The sequence below is a fragment of the Danio rerio genome, chromosome 5 (genome assembly GCF_049306965.1).
Source record: "Danio rerio strain Tuebingen ecotype United States chromosome 5, GRCz12tu, whole genome shotgun sequence".
Lineage (NCBI taxonomy): Eukaryota > Metazoa > Chordata > Actinopteri > Cypriniformes > Danionidae > Danio > Danio rerio.
The window spans coordinates 9,089,441-9,110,772 of record NC_133180.1 but is presented as its reverse complement, the minus strand read 5'-3'; the positions used below and the strand labels follow the sequence as shown (position 1 = coordinate 9,110,772).

Sequence of the window (21,332 nt, the reverse complement as noted above, 5' to 3'; positions counted from 1 at the left end):
AATTCTGATTTTCAGTCAAAACAAATATAAATACAGTTGTTTTACTGAGCAATTGTCAATTTCTGCTTATTTTGTCCAGTAGCATCATATAAATAATTACATTTATATATATGAAATAGTAATTTGTTTAATGTTTTTGTTAATATTGTTGTTATGCAGTAAGTTATGTTATATTCTGTAGAGCAAAGGCAGCTAAAGTTAATCTTTTAATTCTACATTTTATTTTCCTTTTCATAGTTAATATTCAATACAACTAGTTTGACATTAAGAGCTTCCGTCTTTTCTGTGATTTCTAGATATCATAGGCACAATTGTTCTTTACGTTGCTTGTTAAATTTTTCACGTTTGTTTTAGTAATAATTGATGAAAAATAGAAAAACTGTAACCTTATATTTATATGTACAATAATAGGTAATGTATTTAGTAATTTTTTATTATTAATATTGTTAGGTCATTTTATTTATTATTAAAAGGGCACCTAAATTTAATCCATTAATTAATTCATTCATTCATTTTCTTGTCGGCTTAGTCTCTTTATTAATCCGGGGTCGCCACAGCGGAATGAACCACCAACTTACCCAGCAAGTTTTTACGCAGTGGATGCCCTTCCAGCTGCAATCCATCTCTGGGAAACATCCACACACATTCACACACACACTCATACACTACGGACAATTTAGCCTACCCAATTCACCTATAGCGCATGTCTTTGGACTGTGGGGGAAATCGGAGCTCCCGGAGGAAACCCACGCGAACGCAGGGAGAAATTGCAAACTCCACACATAAACGCCAACTGAGCCGAGGCTCGACCCAGCAACCCAGAGACCTTCTTGCTGTTAGGCGACAGCACTACCTACTGCGCCACTGCTTCGCCCTAATCCATTAATTCTTTTTATTAAATGATTAATATTTAACAAAACTAGTTTCTCGATTTCTTGATATCATAGATTAAATTCACAAAACCTTTAAGTTTCCTACTTAATATTTCCTCTTCATTTTATGAGTCAATGACGAAAATGATCCATATTTATATTTTCAAGAAATTAATATATTATAATTATGTTAATCATTTTTTTAACATTTATACAAATTTATATATATATATATATATATATATTATTATTATTATTATTTTTTTTTTTTTTTCATTTATTTATTCATTTACGTGGCAATAATTTATTTGTTTTAATGTTCTAAATGTTGTAGTCACAAGGTAAAAAGGCAAGTGTTAACTAATCTACATTGTATGTGTATCTGTGTGACCTCTTTTGCTTTAGATTCTCAACTGTCTGTGTCTAAGCTGCTTGGCACCGATGGAAGATTTGATCTGTCCTGGCAGCCGAGTGCCAATGCCAGCAGAGGGTATGTGGTGGAGTGGGTTCCGAGCAGCTGCAGTGGACTCTGCCCCGTCCAGTGGGGGAAAGTTCCAGAAACAAATAACAGCTTCACTATAGAGAGAGGTCAGCCATTAACTGGATACGAGTCAGTTTAGTAAATGTCAACAAATGTGTCTGTTTGGACTCTTAAAAATGTCTGCACGTCATTGAATCATTGTATCATTTTCTGTTATTGTGCAGCTCTAATGCATACCAATGATTACCAGTGTTCAGCATTTTTCAAAGCATCTTCTTTTGTGTTCAACGTAAAAAAGAAGCTCATAAAAAGTGAAATGCTGAGTAAATTTTCAGATTCAAGCTATTTCACTTTCCAAATACTTTCAAGATCACTTTATCCCACACACAGTTGTAAAAATCTACTGGAATGTGAGTTTCTCAATGCTTTTGTTTACACTGGGACTGCATGTGTTCTCCATGCGCCTCAGTGATTTCTGCGTCTCTGCTGATTTCAGAGTCTCTGGAGGAAGGAGTGAAGTTCACCGTGTCCGTGTTTGCTCTGTCAGCCGGATCTCCTTCACTGCTGCAGAGGTGGCAGGGATACTCGCAGGAGATGAGTAAGACAACCGTCACCTTCATACACACCTCACACATGCAGACTTTACTGTAAATACAACATTTTTTCCAGCTATAAATCAAGTGTGAATGTTCAGTGAAACTATTAAACACTCTGTGGTGGTGCCGTGTGAATGGAAGCATTATATGACACACAGACAGCCAATGGAAATAGTTAGTTTGCAGGATTTGTGTGTCTAAACTACTTTTGGTTTATTGGTAGGGCTGGGGATATGGGATATATGGAGAGTTCAGATGCAAAAACCTTTAAGTGCCGTCTGAAATTTCCATTAAAAATGAACATTATTCTCAGCCTTCGTTGTTTATATTGAGATATTTGACTTTAAAGACCAGGAAGAGGACTTATTCTTTGTCATGAAAGAGATATTACTGAACATACACATAGGAGCCTGATAAAAATGCTCATTTTAGAGGTAATTTCAGACAGCATTCAGAGGTTTTTGCATCTGAACTCTTCATATCATTACTGTGGAATATTTTTTATACATAGTGACATGCAAGTAAGTGAGGGTAGATAACTCAGGTAGACATCTGAGGGGTTTTGCACGAAAGATAAGGGATTAAGTTAAGGTTTTGAGGCTATCCTGGCAGAATTTAGACTTGAGTCAGTTGCATGAAAGCAGGCTAAATTAAGCTAATGCAAGGTACATTAGAGATTTATTTTCACAGCTAACAAACAAGGCTAAGATTAATCCTAGTAATCAATATGTTAGTTTTGTTGTCAATGCTACATTAAATGAGTCACTCCTAAATAAATTAACAGAATAAATCAATAAATGACAGTCACTCCATGCTCTTGGTTATTTACATATATTTTCCAACTATTAGAATTAAAAATAAGCATGTTTAATTGTATTAGCAATAGTTTTATGTTCATATATGGCTGTTTTAAATTTAAAAGGCCATGAAACCTCCCTCTTTCGGTTTAAGTCTACCTCAGAAATTTTTTAAAGACTGCTCCAAGATGAGCACGGAGGAGGAGTGAGTGTGGCTGGCAGAGCAGGGCAAAAAGAGTGGAGCGAACAATTGTTGTCAGTCAGCTCACAAGATGAAACACAAACCGTGAGGAGACGCATGATTTTATAGTATTACAAAGTTAAAATGCAAAAAAAATAAATGGTAATTTAATGCCCCACTGCATTTGTTATTCATAATTTCATATACACATAACCACAATTTGTTATATCATCATAAAGATAATCATGTTTATATTAACACTATGGGATCTATTTTGACGATCCAAGCGCAAAGTCCAAAGCTCATGGCGCAGAAGCATTAAGGGTGTGTCAGAATCCACTTATGCTATTTTAAGGATGGAAAAAACTGCTTTGCGCCGTGGCGCATGGTCTAACAGGGTTGAGCTTATTTTCTTCATGAGTTATAGGTGTGTTTTGAGAATAAACCAATCAGAATCTCATCTTCCATTTCCTTTAGTAGTCAGCTTTGCTGTGCCACACAGCGCATTTGCTATTTACATGGCGGACTTTGTAAGTGAAAAAACTGAACGCTTCACTAGCGAGAAAACAGTTAAACAGAGCATTTACAGCGTGAGAATCAGAGAATGAGCCTCCTCATTTCTCACTTTCACTCTCTTCCGTGGATAAGGTAACGTGTTGTACTCACAGACATCCATTAGCCTACATATTTAATTTAATTTGTTAAGCGCAAAGATTTGTTTTAAAATGATTTCTAAATTCAGTTCTAATTTCCAGCAAACTAATAAGTGAACAATAATAACGAAGTGTGGTCAAAATATTGAGTTATATCCCAATACACATACGGTGCCCCATATGGTCCAAAACCTGACAGGTGGGCAAATCTTAGCTTGTTTTTTAATAAAACAAATATAAATATGCATATAAAAAATAACACTACTAATAATAATAACATTATACAAAAGCAAATTGTCATGAATAAACTAAAAAAGCCCCCCGAGATTAAGGCATGAAGGCAGTAGAGCTGCACAATTAATCGAAAAAAGATTAGACTCCCAAGGTGATCTTAATCCAGCATTTCTACGATTTTGTCAATCATATTTTCAAGTTCAGTTTATTCATGTTTGTTGAAAAAATAATTTGCTGCTTTGTTTTTGTTTTTTCCCGGCTTCTCCTTTGTTTTTTCCTGCATCACTCTCACATTTGTCTTCGGGTTTTAAAAGCATGTCAATAATCACGCGCACGTTATTGTTGTTAGCTCAAGAAGTTCATTATTTTAAATATAGACGTGCACGTGAGTGCAAGCTAGAAAGCGAAACCACTTATGCTGTAGAGTGGCTCGTAAAAACTAAGGGACACAGGGTAGAATCTGCTATTCTTCTTGGCTCTGTGGCTCTGTGGCTATTCATCAAGACAGCATGGCTCGTTATTATATGTATATATTATTACTGTGTAATCTCTCAGCTGTGTATTTTAAACATGGCGGTTCCTTTGTTTTCATTCTGGCTTGTTGCGTGAGCGAATGACGTATCTCTGTAAATCAGTAGTGTTCAGCTGTGCGTCTAGCTCCGCCTTTTGGTACCCTTGCTACCCCTTTGCAAAGGGTGACCAAAAAGTGGTACAGTACGGTTTGATTTGGTATGCCTTTTGACAGTGGAAACGGCCATAAAAGCCTACCGTACCGTACCACTCAGTGGAAACGGCCCATGTGAGTGTCTGTTTGAGTGTGTGGGGGTTTCTCAGTACTGAGTTGCAGCTGGAAGAGCATCTGCTGCATAAAACATATGCTGGAATAGTTGGGGGTAGGGCTGCTCGATTTTGGGGAAAAATCATAATCACGACTATTTTGGTCATAATTGAAATCACGATTATTCAAAACGATTACTGTTAAAGTCAAAATTATTAGCGCTCCTGAGAATTTTGTAAAAAATAAATATTTCCCAAATGATGTTTAACAGAGCAAGGAATTTTAACAGTATTTCCTCTTATATTTTTTCTTCTGGAGAAAGGCTTTTTTATTTTTATTTTGGCTAGAATAAAAGCAGGTTTTTTTCAAGCAAGTCTATAATATTAGCCCCCTTAAGCAATATATTTTTTGATTGTCTGCGGAAGAAACTACTGTTATACAATGACTTGCCTAATTACACTAATTAGGCCTTTAAATCGCACTTTGAATCTGAATGCATATATTTTGAAAAAATATCTAGTCAAATATTATGTGCTGTCATCATGACAAAGATAAAATAGATAAGTTATTAGAAATGAGTTATTAAAGCTATTATGTTCAGAAATCTTCTTTCCATTAAACAGAAATTGGGGGGAAAAAAGGTTGCTAATATTCAGGAGGGCTAATAATTCTGACTTCAACTGTATACAAAGTTATTTTCCACCCTGCAAAGGAAAGAGAAATAAATACAATAGAATAAAAATATGAAACAAACTGTGCTTTAAGCATCTTCACTTTAAGAAACACTTTAGCTACAAAAATGCTTCAGTCAAGAGCAGTGAGGCATGTTCTCCATTTGTTGTTTGATTAATTATCATAAAAACAGGCGGCAGAAGGATTATAGCGCGCTGTCTCTTTAATGGTTTCTCTTTCGCGTCTATTTTGATTCTCAACTCGTTTGTTTATTACACAAATGAGGGTTAATATGAATAATCAATAAACACCGCGTTTTGACACCTATTTGACTATTAAAGCGCTCGCGTTAAGATGACTTTAGATGTGTGCGCTGACTGCGCTCTGCTTGTCTCAGTGTGCGAGTGAGACCGAATGCTGACTGCATGCTTCAATTCTGTGTGTGCGCGGCACACAGAATCATGCGGTCTTTCGCGCTTTTAAGATCAACACGTGGAAAGGGCAAAGGGGAAAGGGGAAAGGGGGCGGTATATGATGCAATGATCGTTTATCTCGATTATTAATTTTTCATAATCATTAGAAGGCAAAATCGAAATCGGATTTTCGATTAATTGCACAGCCCTAGTTGGCGGTTCACTCTGTTGTGGCGACCCTTGATAAATCAGAGACTATGCTGAAGGAAAATGTATGAATGAACGGTAACCACTGGTTTAAAGAACTCATGACGCTGGTTGACAAGCACAGTTTTACTCTTCATTAAGTTTGTAGAGAACATATAAAAGCCTGACCCTTTCTTTTCATTTAATTTTTACTTATAACTCCAACTTCAAATGCATCATGAACAACAACAATGAAGATAAGCAATCCACCAAATCAATTTCAACTATTATCTGTTGCTCAACTCAATACACTGATGAATCAGGATATTCATAGCATAGATGGAGGTTACGCTTGGCTTTAGAGAGCATTTTATTGAACACACTTGTATTTAAAAATGAATCTGCAACATTTGTTTGGTCATTTATGGTTGCAAGGCCTCTGACAGCAGATAGAGATTGATTTAAAAGCCGCAAAAGCTCAATTTGGATTTCACAGGCTCTTAAATTACATTAGCCGTTGCTGCTAATGGGATGTATTGATGTATGCTTAGTCGCACTGTCTGGAATCGGTTTGTTTGTCTGTTGTATGTAGATATATTCGTTCGTTTTTTTAAATGTTCCATGAAGTGCTTTAAAATGTGCATTTTTTTATTTGATGTTTGACATAATCTCAACTGAAGTACAAAAAATGGGTGGGACAGAGAGTAGCTCCTTCCCTTTTTAAGAAAATCGCCTGTAGTGTTTCGTTTTTTTTCAGCTCTGCTAATGAGTAGTTGAACTTCAAGCACAACAAATAAAAAGCGTCTTGAATGGGGCGGGGCATGTCAGATACAAGAAAGCATTTGATTGGTTAGTAGATTTGATGAGAAACTGAAGTGTGAGGTGAAGTGAAATTACATTGGTCCATTTAAGTGTACAAACTGCAAGCTTTGGATGTTTATATTGGTTTTATGTTTTAAATTTTGTCACACTAGCTTACAGATATCCCTAAGACTAAACAACTGAAATGAACACTTTTAGGTTGTGTTTTATTGGAAGTTGTTTTGGTTACAGTATCATTATTATTCATCCAATACTAAGTAATATTAATTAGCAATTTATTTATTATGTAATCAGGGTTTTATTTGGATTTGATTGGTTGTAATTAATGTATACATTACATATAATGTGCAACAAGGACATTGTAACAAAGTTTTAATTAGGTTTCCCTCATACAAAACAATTTCCAGTATTAAAGCTGACTACACCACTTACATTTATTATCATACTGTGTCCCTTTAAGAAATGAAGTTTAAGTGAATAAAGTGTATGTAATATTGTAGTTCTTGTTGTTTTTATTTTTATGACCTTTAACATCTAGCTAAGGGACCACCAATGAATACTAGTCTTTGGGCTAATTTGTGTATATTTAAGTTCTTGGTGAATATTGATTAATGTACACTGTCCCTTGTTATGAAAAATAAACTTAAACTTGATAGAGCCCTGTGGTTCAGTGATACTTCTAAAATGCACAATAATTAAAGTTGCCATTTAAATATTTTTTTTTTATTGTCGTTCATAGCAACATACAAACATATCACAACCTTCTTACATTTACTTACTTCTTACTAATTTTGCCACAATGGCTAAGAAAAAAAACATTTAACAAGTTCTGTTTCGTGCCTACTTATTATTGGAATTATTTATACAGAATCTGAAAATAATGTTAGCAGTTACACATTATAATCAATTTTTTTGGTTCCCTCTTTTTTTCTGTAGTTCCTTCACGGTCTGTTCGTGAACTATCAGCCAATCAGACTGGCTCAAATGTGTTGTTGTCTTGGAAACCTGCAGAGATGGACTATCAGCGAGGATTTATTCTCGGATACAATATCTATATGGCGAATGCTGCGCGTCTGGATCTTATAGGTAAGCGCACAGAAACAGCCAATTCCCTGAAAAATGTACTAAAACCAAAATTTGCAATTGTTTTTTTTTTTTTAAAGTTAATTAAAATTATGTTTAAAATGTGTTTAAAATCCTCTCTCGGTTAAATAACATTTTATATTAAACAACACTATATTAAAGTTAAAAAGCACAAACATTTTTAAAAGAAAAAGCAATATATATATATATATATATATATATATATATATATATATATATATATATATTTTTTTTTTTCTTTAGTTGGTAGATTTATCACAGTGTATATGTAATTTGTTGATGTACTGTACAAATACTTATAATACCAGATCAACAGATATACTATTACTTAAGATGGCATTTTTTCATTGAGTTAAGTAGATCTGCATTTTCTAGTAACGCTCCGTATTTATTGAATGAACTTGAGTTTAAGGGCCTACTCACAGTATGCAATCCGTTCCGTGCCCAGGCCCGTTTCCCGGATCGTTTGAGAAGTGTGAGTGCGCTGAATCGGGCTCAAGCACGGTTCACTTGGCCGGCCCTGGCCCGGTTGGAAGAGGTGTGCCTGAGCGCGGTACACTTGGGCTTTGGCGCGGTACGCTTGTGTGTGAGCGCGAAATGCGCCAAAGCCCGAAACCGAAAGCAAGACGTGACTTTTAAGGGACTGTTTGATATGGATTTATTAATCATTCTTACTGTTCAGTGAGCGCAAACTGCCGTAGTTTAATAAAGACGCAAACCTCTCACTGCACCACAGCTGAGCGCCTTTAGCAGACCTCCTCATTCCTGCAGCACGAGAGCTTTGATTGTTTATGAGCGCCAAAAGTGGCGGATCTGTTCGGTAAAATATCAGACTGCGTGTCACCGCATCCCTAAGGACTGTTTGGCGAAATATTTGACTGCATGTCACTGCATAACAAACGACTGAAAGGATATAACTAGAGAAATCTCCACTGTGCTGCTGAGTGAGAGCGTATGGCAAGCCGTTTTAACATTTAAACCTTGTTCTGACTATCCATAAATATATTTAGAGATATAATTATATATTTTGACAAGTCATTATTATAATTCGACTTGTCAGAATGACAATTAGAGATATCTGCAATTACAATTGTACTAGTACGAAATCAGATTGGAGATATCTGCAAATATATTATGACTAGTCATATTCCTCCATTGACTTCCATTGAAAAATATTTGCAGATATCTCTAACTGAGTTTTGACTCGTCAAAAATCCAATTCAAGATATCTACAACTGTAATTCGACTATTAGTAAATTAATTAGAGATATCTTCAAATATATTTGTAAATATCTCTAAATATTACGAATTAAAGACATCTCCAAATGTATGACTAGTAAAAACTCAGTTAGAGATATCTCTAATTACAATTGTGACTAGTCAAAACTCATTTAGAGATATCTGCAAATATTTTTCAATGGAAGTCAATAGAGGAATATGACTAGTCATAATATATTTGCAGATATCTCCAATCTGATTTCGTACTAGTACAATTGTAATTGCAGATATCTCTAATTGTTATTCTGACTAGTCGAATTATAATTATGACTAGTCAAAATATAATTAGAGATATCTCGAAATATATTTATGGAGTCAGAACAAAGATTTAAATGCTAAAAAGGCTTGCCATAGAGAGCGCTTCTGAACAGCGCAGCAGCGATGACGTAAGCGTGCCGAGGCCCGATATGGTGTGAGCGCGGGCCGTCGGGGGAGACGGGAGGGGGGACAAGCGTGCTTTGGCCCGGTTCGAGGCAACTGTACCTAGTGTGAGTACGGCCTAACACTAGATGTGGACTCTGTACCATCTAGCAGTATAATTACAAATATTTTAAAATCTGTATTCTATCATCTTTATTACTTTTAAGTATCTTTTTGTGTGTCTTTGTATTGGGATATTTGTATTTATCTGCAACTATGTCTTGAACTGGACTCCATGGTAGAAGTGATTTTGTATCTCAATGGGAACTCCCTGATTAAATAAGTACAATAATAGATAAAAAAACATTTAAAAAGAGTATTAAACACATTAAGTCAACATTTGAGACAAGTTTAAGTTAAGTTGTCCTAAAAGTATTAATCGTTGATACATAAAGCGTAACTTAGAATAAGGTGATAAATTGCAGCTTATTGCAGAATGTAGCAATATATTTAAAATTGCAATATTTATTGTGACTTAAGTATTGTTATGATACCATAGTGTGGGGACTCTGAATCCCACCCTTTTATACATAAAAACTAAATTACACTGTTAGTAAATACTTAAACAAATCTTTTGTATGATGAAAAAGGTATTTTATCACTTTCAACCTTAACTATTATTTCAATAGCCAAAACGTTAATTAAAAAAAATATTATTTAAATAATAAAAAAGGACAAAACAATATTTCATCAATGTCATATATTTAGATTTATCGTGGAATATTGCAATATATTTAAAATAAAAATAATATGTATCGTGACACATTTATTGTGATGGTATCATAGTGTGGTTGGATTGTGGGAGAATCCCACCTATATACAGTTAAAGTCAGAATTATTCGCCCCCCCCATTGCATTTTTTTTCTTTTTTAAATATTTCCCAAATGATGTTTAACAGAGCACGGAAATTTTCACAGTATGTCTGATAATATTTTTTCTTCTGGAGAAAGTCTTATTTGATTTATTTCGGCTAGAATAAAAGCAGTTTTAAATTTTTTATGACCATTTTAGGGTAATTATTAACCCCTTTAAGCTATTTTTTTTTCGATAGTCTACAGAACAAACCATCATTACACAATAACTTGCCTAATCACCCTATTGAAGCCTTTAAATGTCACTTTAAGCTGTATAGAAGTGTCTTAAAAAATATCTAGTAAAATATTATTTACTGTCATCATGAAAAAGACAAAATAAATATTTGAGATGTAGTTATTAGAGATGAGTTATTAAAACTATTATGATTAGAAATGTGTTGAGAAAATCTGCTCTCTGTTAAACAGAAAACAGAGAAAAAATAAACAGGGGGGCTAATAATTCAGGAGGGCTAATAATTCTGACTTCCATCTGTATGTATAAAACAAATTACACTTACACTAATAAATACTTGTATAAATATTTTTTTTATGATCAAATATATATTATATATCTTTCAACTTCAACTATTATTACAATAGCAAAAATGTTAATAAATGTCATGACACAAGTACTGCATCATTAAGATAACGTAGTGTAATAATGCTGGTGAATCCCACCTCATATGTATAAAAAAAGAATACACTATAAATACTTGTATAATTATTTTTTTTATAATGAAATAAACTGTGGGGGAAATAAGTATTGGCAACACATCAACATTTTTCTAAGAAAACGTTTCTAAAGATGCTGTTGACTTGAAATTTTCACCGGATGTTGTAAACAACTGAAGGAATATAGACAAAGAAAACAAGACTAGTTATTTTAGAAAAAAAGTTATGTGTAAAGAATTAAATGACGCAGTAAAAAAGTATTGAACACATGAAGAAAGGGAAGCGTAGAAAGGCAGTGAAAGCCCAGACAGCAGCTGAAATCTCTCAGTAGTTCTTCAGCAACCCTCTGCCCTTCATCAGTGTAAATGAATATCAGCTGCTTCAGTCCAACATCTACATTAGCAGGATGATAAAGATGAAACCAGGGTGGACATTTCAGCAAGACAATGACCCAAAACACAGCCAAGGAAACTCTCAAATGCTTTCAGAGAAAGAAAATCAAACTGTGGAATGGCCCAGCCAATCACCTGACTTGAATCCAATAGAAAATACCCAATAATGATCAGTTTGGATAAATGAGACTCACAGAACCATCAAGATGTTTACACTCTGTTGAAGTCTGTGAATAAAAATATCTTCAACAAGTCATCTCTTGTGGTGTTTTCCCCTAGCTAATCTCTCGGACCCTGAGGTGCGCTCGTACAGGGTAAAGAGTTTGTCTCTGAGCTCGTATAAGTTCATAGTGAAGGCCTACACCTCAGCTGGGGAGGACACAGGGACGATGGTGTCCATAAAGATGGAGATGGACAGTAAGACATTATGATGATTCTTCCACTGATCTGTAGCCTTATACATTGTTCATGTCAGCTTTTGCTTGTATTCATTTTCTCTGTTCTTTCAAGCTGCCGACATGTTGTTTGTTGGCATCCTCGTGCCGTTGGTGTCCATGTTCTCCTGCATCATCCTCATCAGCATCTGCTGCTACAAGAAGCGAGCATGGTAAGACTTAATTAATGGGCTTTAATGGCATTTCTATAGTGATTTCATTTGACATATTCAATGTAAATAGCTTACAGTATTCGTGTTACAGCAGTCCTATATAGTACCTGAATATAGTATAGTAGATGTATATAGTACCTATAAATGTAAATTATTTTATCTTATTTTTATCTTCATTGTTATCATTATTAAGCCAAATTTCTTACTAGAAATCAGCATTTTATATTTTTATATAATTTGTAGTTATTTGGTTGTGTTTTTAATAGTGGTGGGCTGTTATCGGTGTTAACCTGCTGCGTTAACGCAAGACTCTTATGGCACGATAAACAAAAAATATCGACATTAATCTATTTTCAAAGTTGGGTTGGGAGCTGGGTCTATTCTACACAAGCTATGATAACTTTCACCTTGATATTTTAGCGCGGATGTATACCTGACTGGTGAACCGTTTGACAAAAAAGTGCCCTTTTGAATAAAATCAGCAGGATGCCTGACTTTAAATACAGTTCGGCAGTTTCACTTTAACTCATGAACATTTCATTCAAACTGTGGTATTAGACATAAATAAGGAGTAAGGACTGGTGAGAGTGTTATGTAATTTAATAATGCACGCCAAAATGGAAAGAAAAAAAACGTCCGCGTTTCGCCATGTGTGTTTGTGTGTGCGGTCCTTTACTGAGAGTCCCGTGCATGGATATTGTTGGAAAATGTGGCGAAAAGTCCTACATGAAATTATACGAGGCTTTAAGCTGCTCCATATGACGCCGGAGGCAACCCAATTAAAAACAATGGAATTCCTTTTGCATCGGCATAGTGACGCCAAGGGGTACCTTTGGCATTCTCATACTGACACGCAAGGTGCTTGACTATGCTTTAGATTTTGATGCCTTTGAGGTGAGTGGGTTTGGGGCGTTTACTGCAATAATGCTTCTAATATCTGCATGCTCCACGTCTTAATTCTATTTTTGTTTAGTTCAGTTGTGACTTTAGTCGGATTAAGGTAATCAAAAATCGCTGTTTGGAAGTCCTACAGTTCAAAATTCATGTTTAACTGAATAACAGTTACACAAGTACATCTTATTGAACATCATTTAATTTCATCACCAATTATCATAGCAGAACAGTTTTTCAAGCAGTTTGTGATGCATTTTGGAAACAGGAGATAAGCCCCTGGTATAATGCGCCACCTGGCTTGAGAAACCCGTTCTCAAAGACTTATTATTTGGGTAGCACACATATTCTGAATGCCTTCGGTAGAATTCAAATGAGCCAATTTAATCTAGATTAATTCTGAGATTTATCTAGATTAGTCTAGATTAAAAAAAATTATCTATGCCCACCTATAGTTTTTAATGTTTTCAGTTGCTTTACACAGTAGTTTTTTGCTCTGAAAATTTTAAAGAATTTTACGTTGATAGCATTGATAATTCTAACATTGGATTGATCTTAATTTTATTTTAAAACACAGAAAAAAACTCTAAAAAAAAATCAAAGTATTTTATTTGTATCATTCCAATGAACTGCTTTATTTAAAACTGATCAATCTTTTTTTCAGTGTGCTTCAGCATGTATTTTGATATTTAGAATTTAATACAAATCATTACATATAATAATGATATATAATTTAATAGAAGTGAGTTTTAATAGGTTATACAATGTAGAAAACAAGTTTGTTTCATTTGGTAATCCTGTTTATTTTTGTTACCTCAATTAATTTGACTGCAACATTTTAACTTTTAGTTGACAAGAACAGCTCTCATCTAAATCTGTTATTAATGCATTGCTTTGATTTCCTATTATTTAATTCCAGGGTAAAGAAAGCTTTCTATCCTGAAATCCCTGGACCTAAAGTACCTGGCAACTGGTCGTCTCCACAGGTAAAACATTTTTTAGTGGAGTTTGCTAAGGCAAGAATTAATATTACTAATTCCAACATAAAATAGATTAGAGGATTCCTGATTGTGTAGAATTATATTTGTCAACAAACAAGCCTTTCAGTAATATGTAAATTGACTAACTGTGGAAAGGATTGCCTTCATTATGCATCCGGGTAGGAAGTTAAAACCTCATGTGTCTGGAAGGAAGTTAATTCCTTTTTTATATCTTGAAATCCTTTATTTCTTTGTTTACGTGCATGTGATTAGCCATGTTTCTATCCAAAGATGTGACTTAGACTTATGTGCACAACTGGAATATTGCATAAAACATTTGTAAATTTAAGCACCGTTTCCATTCAACGAGTCAAAGAGAACAAAATCATCACTTCCTGATGAATTGGTCGCAAAAATTAAAAAGGAAAAAGTGTGGGCCTTTTCTTGTATAATTAACTACTTGCACCTCAAAAGGCGAAGATGAAATGCAGGGATCGTGCGATGTTAATTGATCCCATCCAATGCCCAATTTTTAAAAGAATGACTTTTTGATTTGCTTTTTGATAATTTTTTTGGTAAATGTTTTTTTATTGTAGTTTATACACTATTTCTTATAGGATAAAAAGTTTATCATACTTAGTTGTGTGTGTAAGATTTTGATATTATTAATAATTATTATTATTTTATCAGAAGATTAATGAATGTGCGTTGAACTTGTATTCATAACACAAAAAATATTGTATAAAAAATATTGCAATGGAATTTGCTGTGGTAGGAGACTCCACTGTGGGCCTTTTTTTTGTGTAATAAATCACCTGCGCATCAAAAGATGAAGACAAAAGCAATAAATCTGCTGTAAAATTGTATTCATATCACAATAAACATTGTAGAAAAGAAAAATATTGCAATAGAATTTGCTGCGGTAAAAAATGCCACTCTGGGCCTTTTTCTTTATATAAATTACCTGCGCATCAAAAGATGAAGACAAGAGCAATGAATGTGCTTTAAACTTGTATTTATACAGTATCAGAATAGATTTTGTAGAAAAGAAAAATATCACAATGGAATTTCTGATGGTCGGAGAATCCACAGTGGGCTTTTTTTCTTGTATAATAAACTACTTCTGCATCAAAAGGTGAAGACAAAAGCAACCAACCTGCAGGGAAATTGTATTCATATCACAATAAATATCGCAGAAAAGAAAAATATCAGAATGGAATTTGCTGCGTTAAGAAAAGCCACTGTGGGCTTTTTTACTGTATATAAATTACCTGCGCATCAAAAGATGAAGACAACAGCAACGAATTTGCTTTAAACTTGTATTTATATCACAATAAATTTAGTAGAAAAGAAAAATATCGCAATGAAATTTGCGATGGTAGGAGAATCCATAGTTTGGCCTTTTTTTCTTTTATAATAAACTAATTGTGCATTAAAAGATGAAGGCGAAAGCAACTAATGTGTGTTAAAATTGTATTTATATTGCAATAGATTTCGTAGAAAAGAAAAATGACGCAATAGAATTTGCTATTGTAGGAGAAGCCACTTGGGGCCTTTTTTGTTTTATAATAAATAACTTGTGCATCAGAAGGTGAAGACGAAAGGAACGAATGTGCAGTGAAATTGTATTCATATTGCAATAGATTTCGTGGAAAAGAAAAAATATCGCAATTGAATTTACGATGGTAAGAGAATCCACAGTGGGCCTGTTTATTAATTTACTTAGCATCCCATTCAATGCGAATGTAATAATACTTTACAAATTGAACTATTAAAGACATCTGGTGAATTTGTGTACGTATGACAATGAATATTGCAACAGAATTTGCTGTTGTAGGACTGGGCATTTTTCTTATATAATAAATTACTTGCTCATCAGAAGATGAAGATAAAAGCAATGAATGTGCATTGAAATCTTATTTATATCGCAATAAATGCCGTAGAAAAGCTAAATATTGCAATGGAATGTGTTGCTGTAGGAGAACTGTAGGACTCTGTGGGCTTTTTTTTCTTATATAATACATCACTTGCTGATCAGAATATGAAGATGAAACCAATGAACGTGTGTTGAAATGTAATTTATATCGCATTAAATATCGCAATGGCGAGTTTGTCCAATATCCTACAACCCTACTGACTAACCTGAACGATTCATTTTGTGTTTAGGGGCCTCTGGACATGAAGCCGTCTCCACACAGTCTGGTCCAGATCGTGGAGAGTCCAGAGTGGGATATCACAAAAGAGAGTCTGGTTTCAGTACCAGAGGAAGAGGAGAACGAAAACATGGAGGTGGACACAGACTCCGATGAACCGGCTCTTCTAAAATACTACAATCAGGTTGTGGGACACGGCTCTCGCAGCAACCAGATCTCCGATTCCTCCGGCTCCTCCACGGCCTCAGTGGACTCCACACAGACCGAGATCACCTATGCCGGCATCCAGAGCCCGACATCATCACAGGGAGCCCATAGTGGAGGATACAGGCCTCAAATGCAGCCTTCTGAGAATCCAGACGAGCCCCAAGATCAGCTGGATGATGATGATGATGATGGCTTGAACACAGGATATAAACCCCAGTGTTCCTGGCAGATGGACTCTCCAGAGGCGGAAAACTTCAGCGGTTCGCTTGGCAGCCCTACATCCATAACATCATCCCAGTTTCTCATCCCAGAATCCTCAGAGGAGAAACCGCAGTCGTCCAGCAGCTGGTTCCACAGTTTTCTCTCTGGGAAATCCTGAAAACGCAGATGTGTGAGAGGATGATATCAGGGTTTGTGAACCTTCTGGAAATCCTTCACTATTATTGTCACTACTGTTTTTTTCGAGGACTTTCTGACCAGAGAGGTAAATTACTACTGAAGAGCTGAAAGATGGCTGTTTTTCATGCTCTCGCCCTAAGCAGTATGACGTTTGCTCCCTAGAAACACTGCTTTTGTTCATTTAACAGTGTTTGTGTCTCTTTTAGCAGTGATTACAGTAAAATGGAGACCATTATAGAGTATTTTATGCATATAAAGGGATAGTTCACGCAAAAATGAATGTTTATGCTCTATTTGCTCACCCTCAGGTGGTTACAAACTTGAGTTTTTGTTTCTGTTGAACACATAACATGATATTTAAACAAATACTATAGAAGTCAATGGTTACAGGTTTCCAACATTTTTCTAAATATCTTCTTTTGTGTTCAACAGGAGAAAGAAAGCAAAGGGTGACAGAATGTTCAGTTTTGGGGTGAACTATTCCTCATAGCAACATTTCAGTCATTTTTCGTCCTACATTTTCGTAGCAGTCAAATGTAGGCTTTGTTTGCGGATTTTCATTTCAAAAGACCATTTGTTCTCAAATCTACGCTAGTTTCAGGTGATTTTAAATATTTTATGTAGCCTCAAGCTAGTTTCTTTCTTCCAGTGTTAATGTATACACACTTGCACATTGAATAAGCTGACAGAACAAAAGGAAAGCAGAATGGGGGGAAACGAACCTCTCGGATTTAGCTTAAATCGTGCATGAATGTCCACTGTTTGCCGAACACATTTGTTAAAGTGTTTACATGATCCTACATTGCGTGTAAAGATGCGTGTAAACACTGTGGCTTCATGATGGCATGTAGCTAGTTAGTTGTGCGTATTTGTGTTCAACGGATCTTGCTACACGGTATTGCATTGTAAAAACTTTACTTCGCTAAGGTTGCACGATTTATTGGATAATGTATAATATTGGAAAAATTAATTGGGATTGCAACTCAAATATTTAAATTTGCAGTTTTTTCCCAAGGTGTATAATAGCAATATGACTTGTTATTATTTACAATTATTAATCCTAAATTAATAATATATTTTTATCTTTTGTTTATTTGTTTAATAGTACAATCACTCAATAATTTGATTATTAATTTATTATTATTATTATTGCTACTATTATTAATAACAACGTATTTATAATTAATAATAATAATTAGTTGTAAAAATAATAACAATAATAATAATTCATATTATTATTATTGTTGTTCTTTTTATAGCTACTAATATTAATAACAAAGTATTTATAATTAATAATAATAATTAGTAGTAAAAATAATAATAATAATAATAATTATTATTATTATTATTACGGCTACTAAAATTTATAACAAAGTATTTATAATTAATAATTAGTAGTAGTAGTAATAATAATAATAATTATTATTATTATTATTATTATTATAACTTTATTGGTATTAAAGCTAGTATCATTAATGACAAAGTATTTATAATTTATAATAATAATAATTAGTTCCAGTTGTTGTACTAATAAAAATAATAATTATTATTATTAGTAGTAGTAGTAGTATTAGTAGTAGTACTTAATTTATTATAAATTTATTAGTAATTATAATAATTCATAATTAATAAAAAAAATTGTAGTAATAATAATGTTAATATTTATTATTATTATTATTATTGTTATTATTATTATTAATGATTTAGTTAGTTTAGTTTCTTTATAATCTGACAGGACAGGGTATAGCAGCACAATTCCCTGAAATGCACCAAACACACACTTGAAACAATATTTGACTGATAAAAATACTAATAAATGACATTATAAACAACCAAAGTAAAAAAACTCTGATTTTAGTGAGCGTACATATAAAGTGGCTTCCTAACGCCTTACACTCAGGCTCTGTCCGAAATCACCTACTACTCAGTAGGTACTGCATTTGAATTTAAACGCACCCCTCGTCAATTATAAAAATACGTTCTATACAGTATGAATGTGAGCAGTATCAATGGAACTCGGACGTATTACATCCACCATTTTGTCGTGATCATGTGACCTACCCTCGTTAGTTGCATCGCTTCACTCCCAATCATGAATTCTCTCATGGGGCATCATAGGATAGCGCAGCGTGCTTAGTATGCACACCTCTCGCTGGAAGTAGTAGGTCATCCAGGTATTCTTGCATACTGTTTTTTGAATTCTTTCAATTCGGACATTCTACTTGGCTTGCATACTGTTTTAGCGTACTATAAAGTATGCGATTTTAGACGCAGCGTCAGTGTTTTAAAAGTTGAAATCGGAATACCTATTATCCAGCAACACCACTTTTGGATTCTCTCTAACTCCTCAGAGAGACCTTTTTGTGGTCCGCCCCAGACTACCATACTCAGGAACTGGCTGTATAAAGGTCAAGTACACTGGCATTAGAACATCACAAGAAAAGATCTTCGCAAAGGTAGCATATGTACTTAACGTGGACATCCCATGATAGATCAGAGGATATTTGCACACCCGGCAATTTAAAGGTGGAAACTCTACTATTGTTAGTAATATTACTAATAATATTATAATAAATCAATTTTTGTTAATTACAAATTATTAATACATCATTATTATTAATAATAGTGGAAATAATAATAATAATAATAATAAAAAATTATTAATGCATTATTTTAGTGGTTGTACAATTAAATAAATAACCATAAAAGAGAAATATATATATATATATATATATTATTGGACAGTAAAATTGTAGTTACAAAGAAAAGTTACTAAGAAATAAAACAAATCTTGCCGTCTTATTTTCTTCACTTATAAATGTTAACATGTGGAAGACTTTTCAACATTTGCAGTTTAATTAAGCACATCACACTTTAAGTTTTATTTGTAATAAATCGTGCAGCCTTATTCTCCGCAACATTTTTCCAAAGAAAGCTGTGTACTGTTGATCTAAAACATTTACTTTGTAGGATGATAGACTCATTTCATTTTTCCTTTCCAAATGGTCAGTAAGATAAATGAAATCCGGCATTATCTGTTAATTATGTGAAGCACCTTTTCAGTTTTATGAATAAGTTTTTTCACTCCTTGAAGTCTTTCTCAATTCAGCTTTCATACAAGCGTAGCACCTCCCAGTTTCAACTCGTGTTATTGAATATCTAATATTAGATGCATCTATCCAGGATGAGGATATTTTCATCAAGAGATTGTCATGGGGTTTCAAATGACGGCAGTGCCTCAGGAGATTAGCTAGATGTCATCAAAGCAACGACACCTTCTCTCAGAGCTGTTTTCTTGTCATTAGGATTATTGGACTCGCATGGAGAACAGGGTAAATCACTTTAACTGGCCTAACTCGCATCTGTTCCTGCTGTTCTCAAGACTTCATTGGGCCATCGTTCAGATTTAAGGCTATACTGTGAAAGCCACTGTGCATTTCGCTAGTCCTCCAAACATTTCTGCAGCAGATTCAATACGTCAGGAAAACACTGAGCCTGAATGGAGAAAGTCAGCATCAAATCAAGAGCAACCCATTTCACTTCTCTTATAAACATTCCTGGTGCTGTTGTGCCTTTTTTAATCTTTACGTTTGATCTACTAAAATGAATTGAGATTTGCGAGCTGACGTTGAGTCATTCGTGTAGTTAATTAAGCAACTAAACATTAAGAAACAACTAAATGTAGCGATGGCCAGCTAGCGAACTGCTATGCAGGTAAACCTCACTCCTCTGACCTCAAAAAGTGCTCTAGCGACTGACGTTTGAGGTGATTAGATGTTAATGTTAAACTAAGAGTATGTAACATAACACACAATAGTTTAGTGTGTGTGACAAGAGGATGGAGGAAGAAATGACTTGAAAACCAAATATCACTGCAATTATTTATTGCCCATACTTCCAGTGAAACCAGTGAAAATATATTATACAGTGAAAGAAAAATATTTACAATAAATAAATGATGGATTTCCTGGGGGAGAGGAAGTAGTTAGATGTGCTTAAATCAAAGAAATAAAGATAACAAAACCCACTAACTGTATTCAACAAACTAAACTCAATATGAAAAGAAAAGCATGAAAAGAAACATCGTCAACGTACCAAATGTCTTAACTAAGCTACTCTATAACTAAAACAAAACGTACACAAAGCAGCACATTCTCCTGAACCTAATGAACTAATACAAAGATGAGTCTCTGTGTTGTATATGTACATCACGCGACTTACTTACTTCAACACCCTCTCCGAGGGATCACTCAAACATATCAGTTAACTGGACAAGTTCACAAGCTAACGCATTGCACTTTCTGATCTCAAATCTTTAGACAAGAGCCTCCTCACAGAGATCCACAGAAAAAATAAGAGCGAGAAGGAGCGAGAGATGAAAAGAGATAGAGATCACTATTGTAGTTTGGGCTTGGCTTTTAAATGTTACGTCGACCAGCAATTGGTGGCGCAAACCCAGCGTCAGTGGCCAACGTCATCCGCACAAAATGCAGATCCTCCAATGCCATTAGTACCTGTAACACATGGATGAAACAACACACCCCCATACAAACAAACGCACACACACACACCCAAAATACATTCTGCAAGCAAACGTAACACCAGGTTTGGTGCGGTAGGAACAGTGGGTTGCATTTGGGGGCTCGTCCGGGATGGGAGTGAAGTTTAGGTGGGGCTGAGTGTAAAGGAG

At 34.5% G+C, this 21,332-nt stretch overlaps 1 protein-coding gene across 1 annotated transcript in view; it reads left to right on the top strand.

Annotated features, from left to right (window-relative positions):
* lifra (LIF receptor subunit alpha a) overlaps positions 1-17,661 on the top strand; it is a 74,794-nt gene extending 57,133 nt beyond the window's left edge. The window contains 7 exon segments of the mRNA NM_001014306.2: positions 1,278-1,460; positions 1,850-1,951; positions 7,622-7,771; positions 11,685-11,822; positions 11,916-12,012; positions 13,823-13,889; positions 16,050-17,661. Coding sequence (NP_001014328.2) covers positions 1,278-1,460; positions 1,850-1,951; positions 7,622-7,771; positions 11,685-11,822; positions 11,916-12,012; positions 13,823-13,889; positions 16,050-16,622 — 1,310 coding nt within the window. The 3' untranslated portion in view covers positions 16,623-17,661.
* Positions 17,662-21,332: the final 3,671 nt, after the last annotated feature.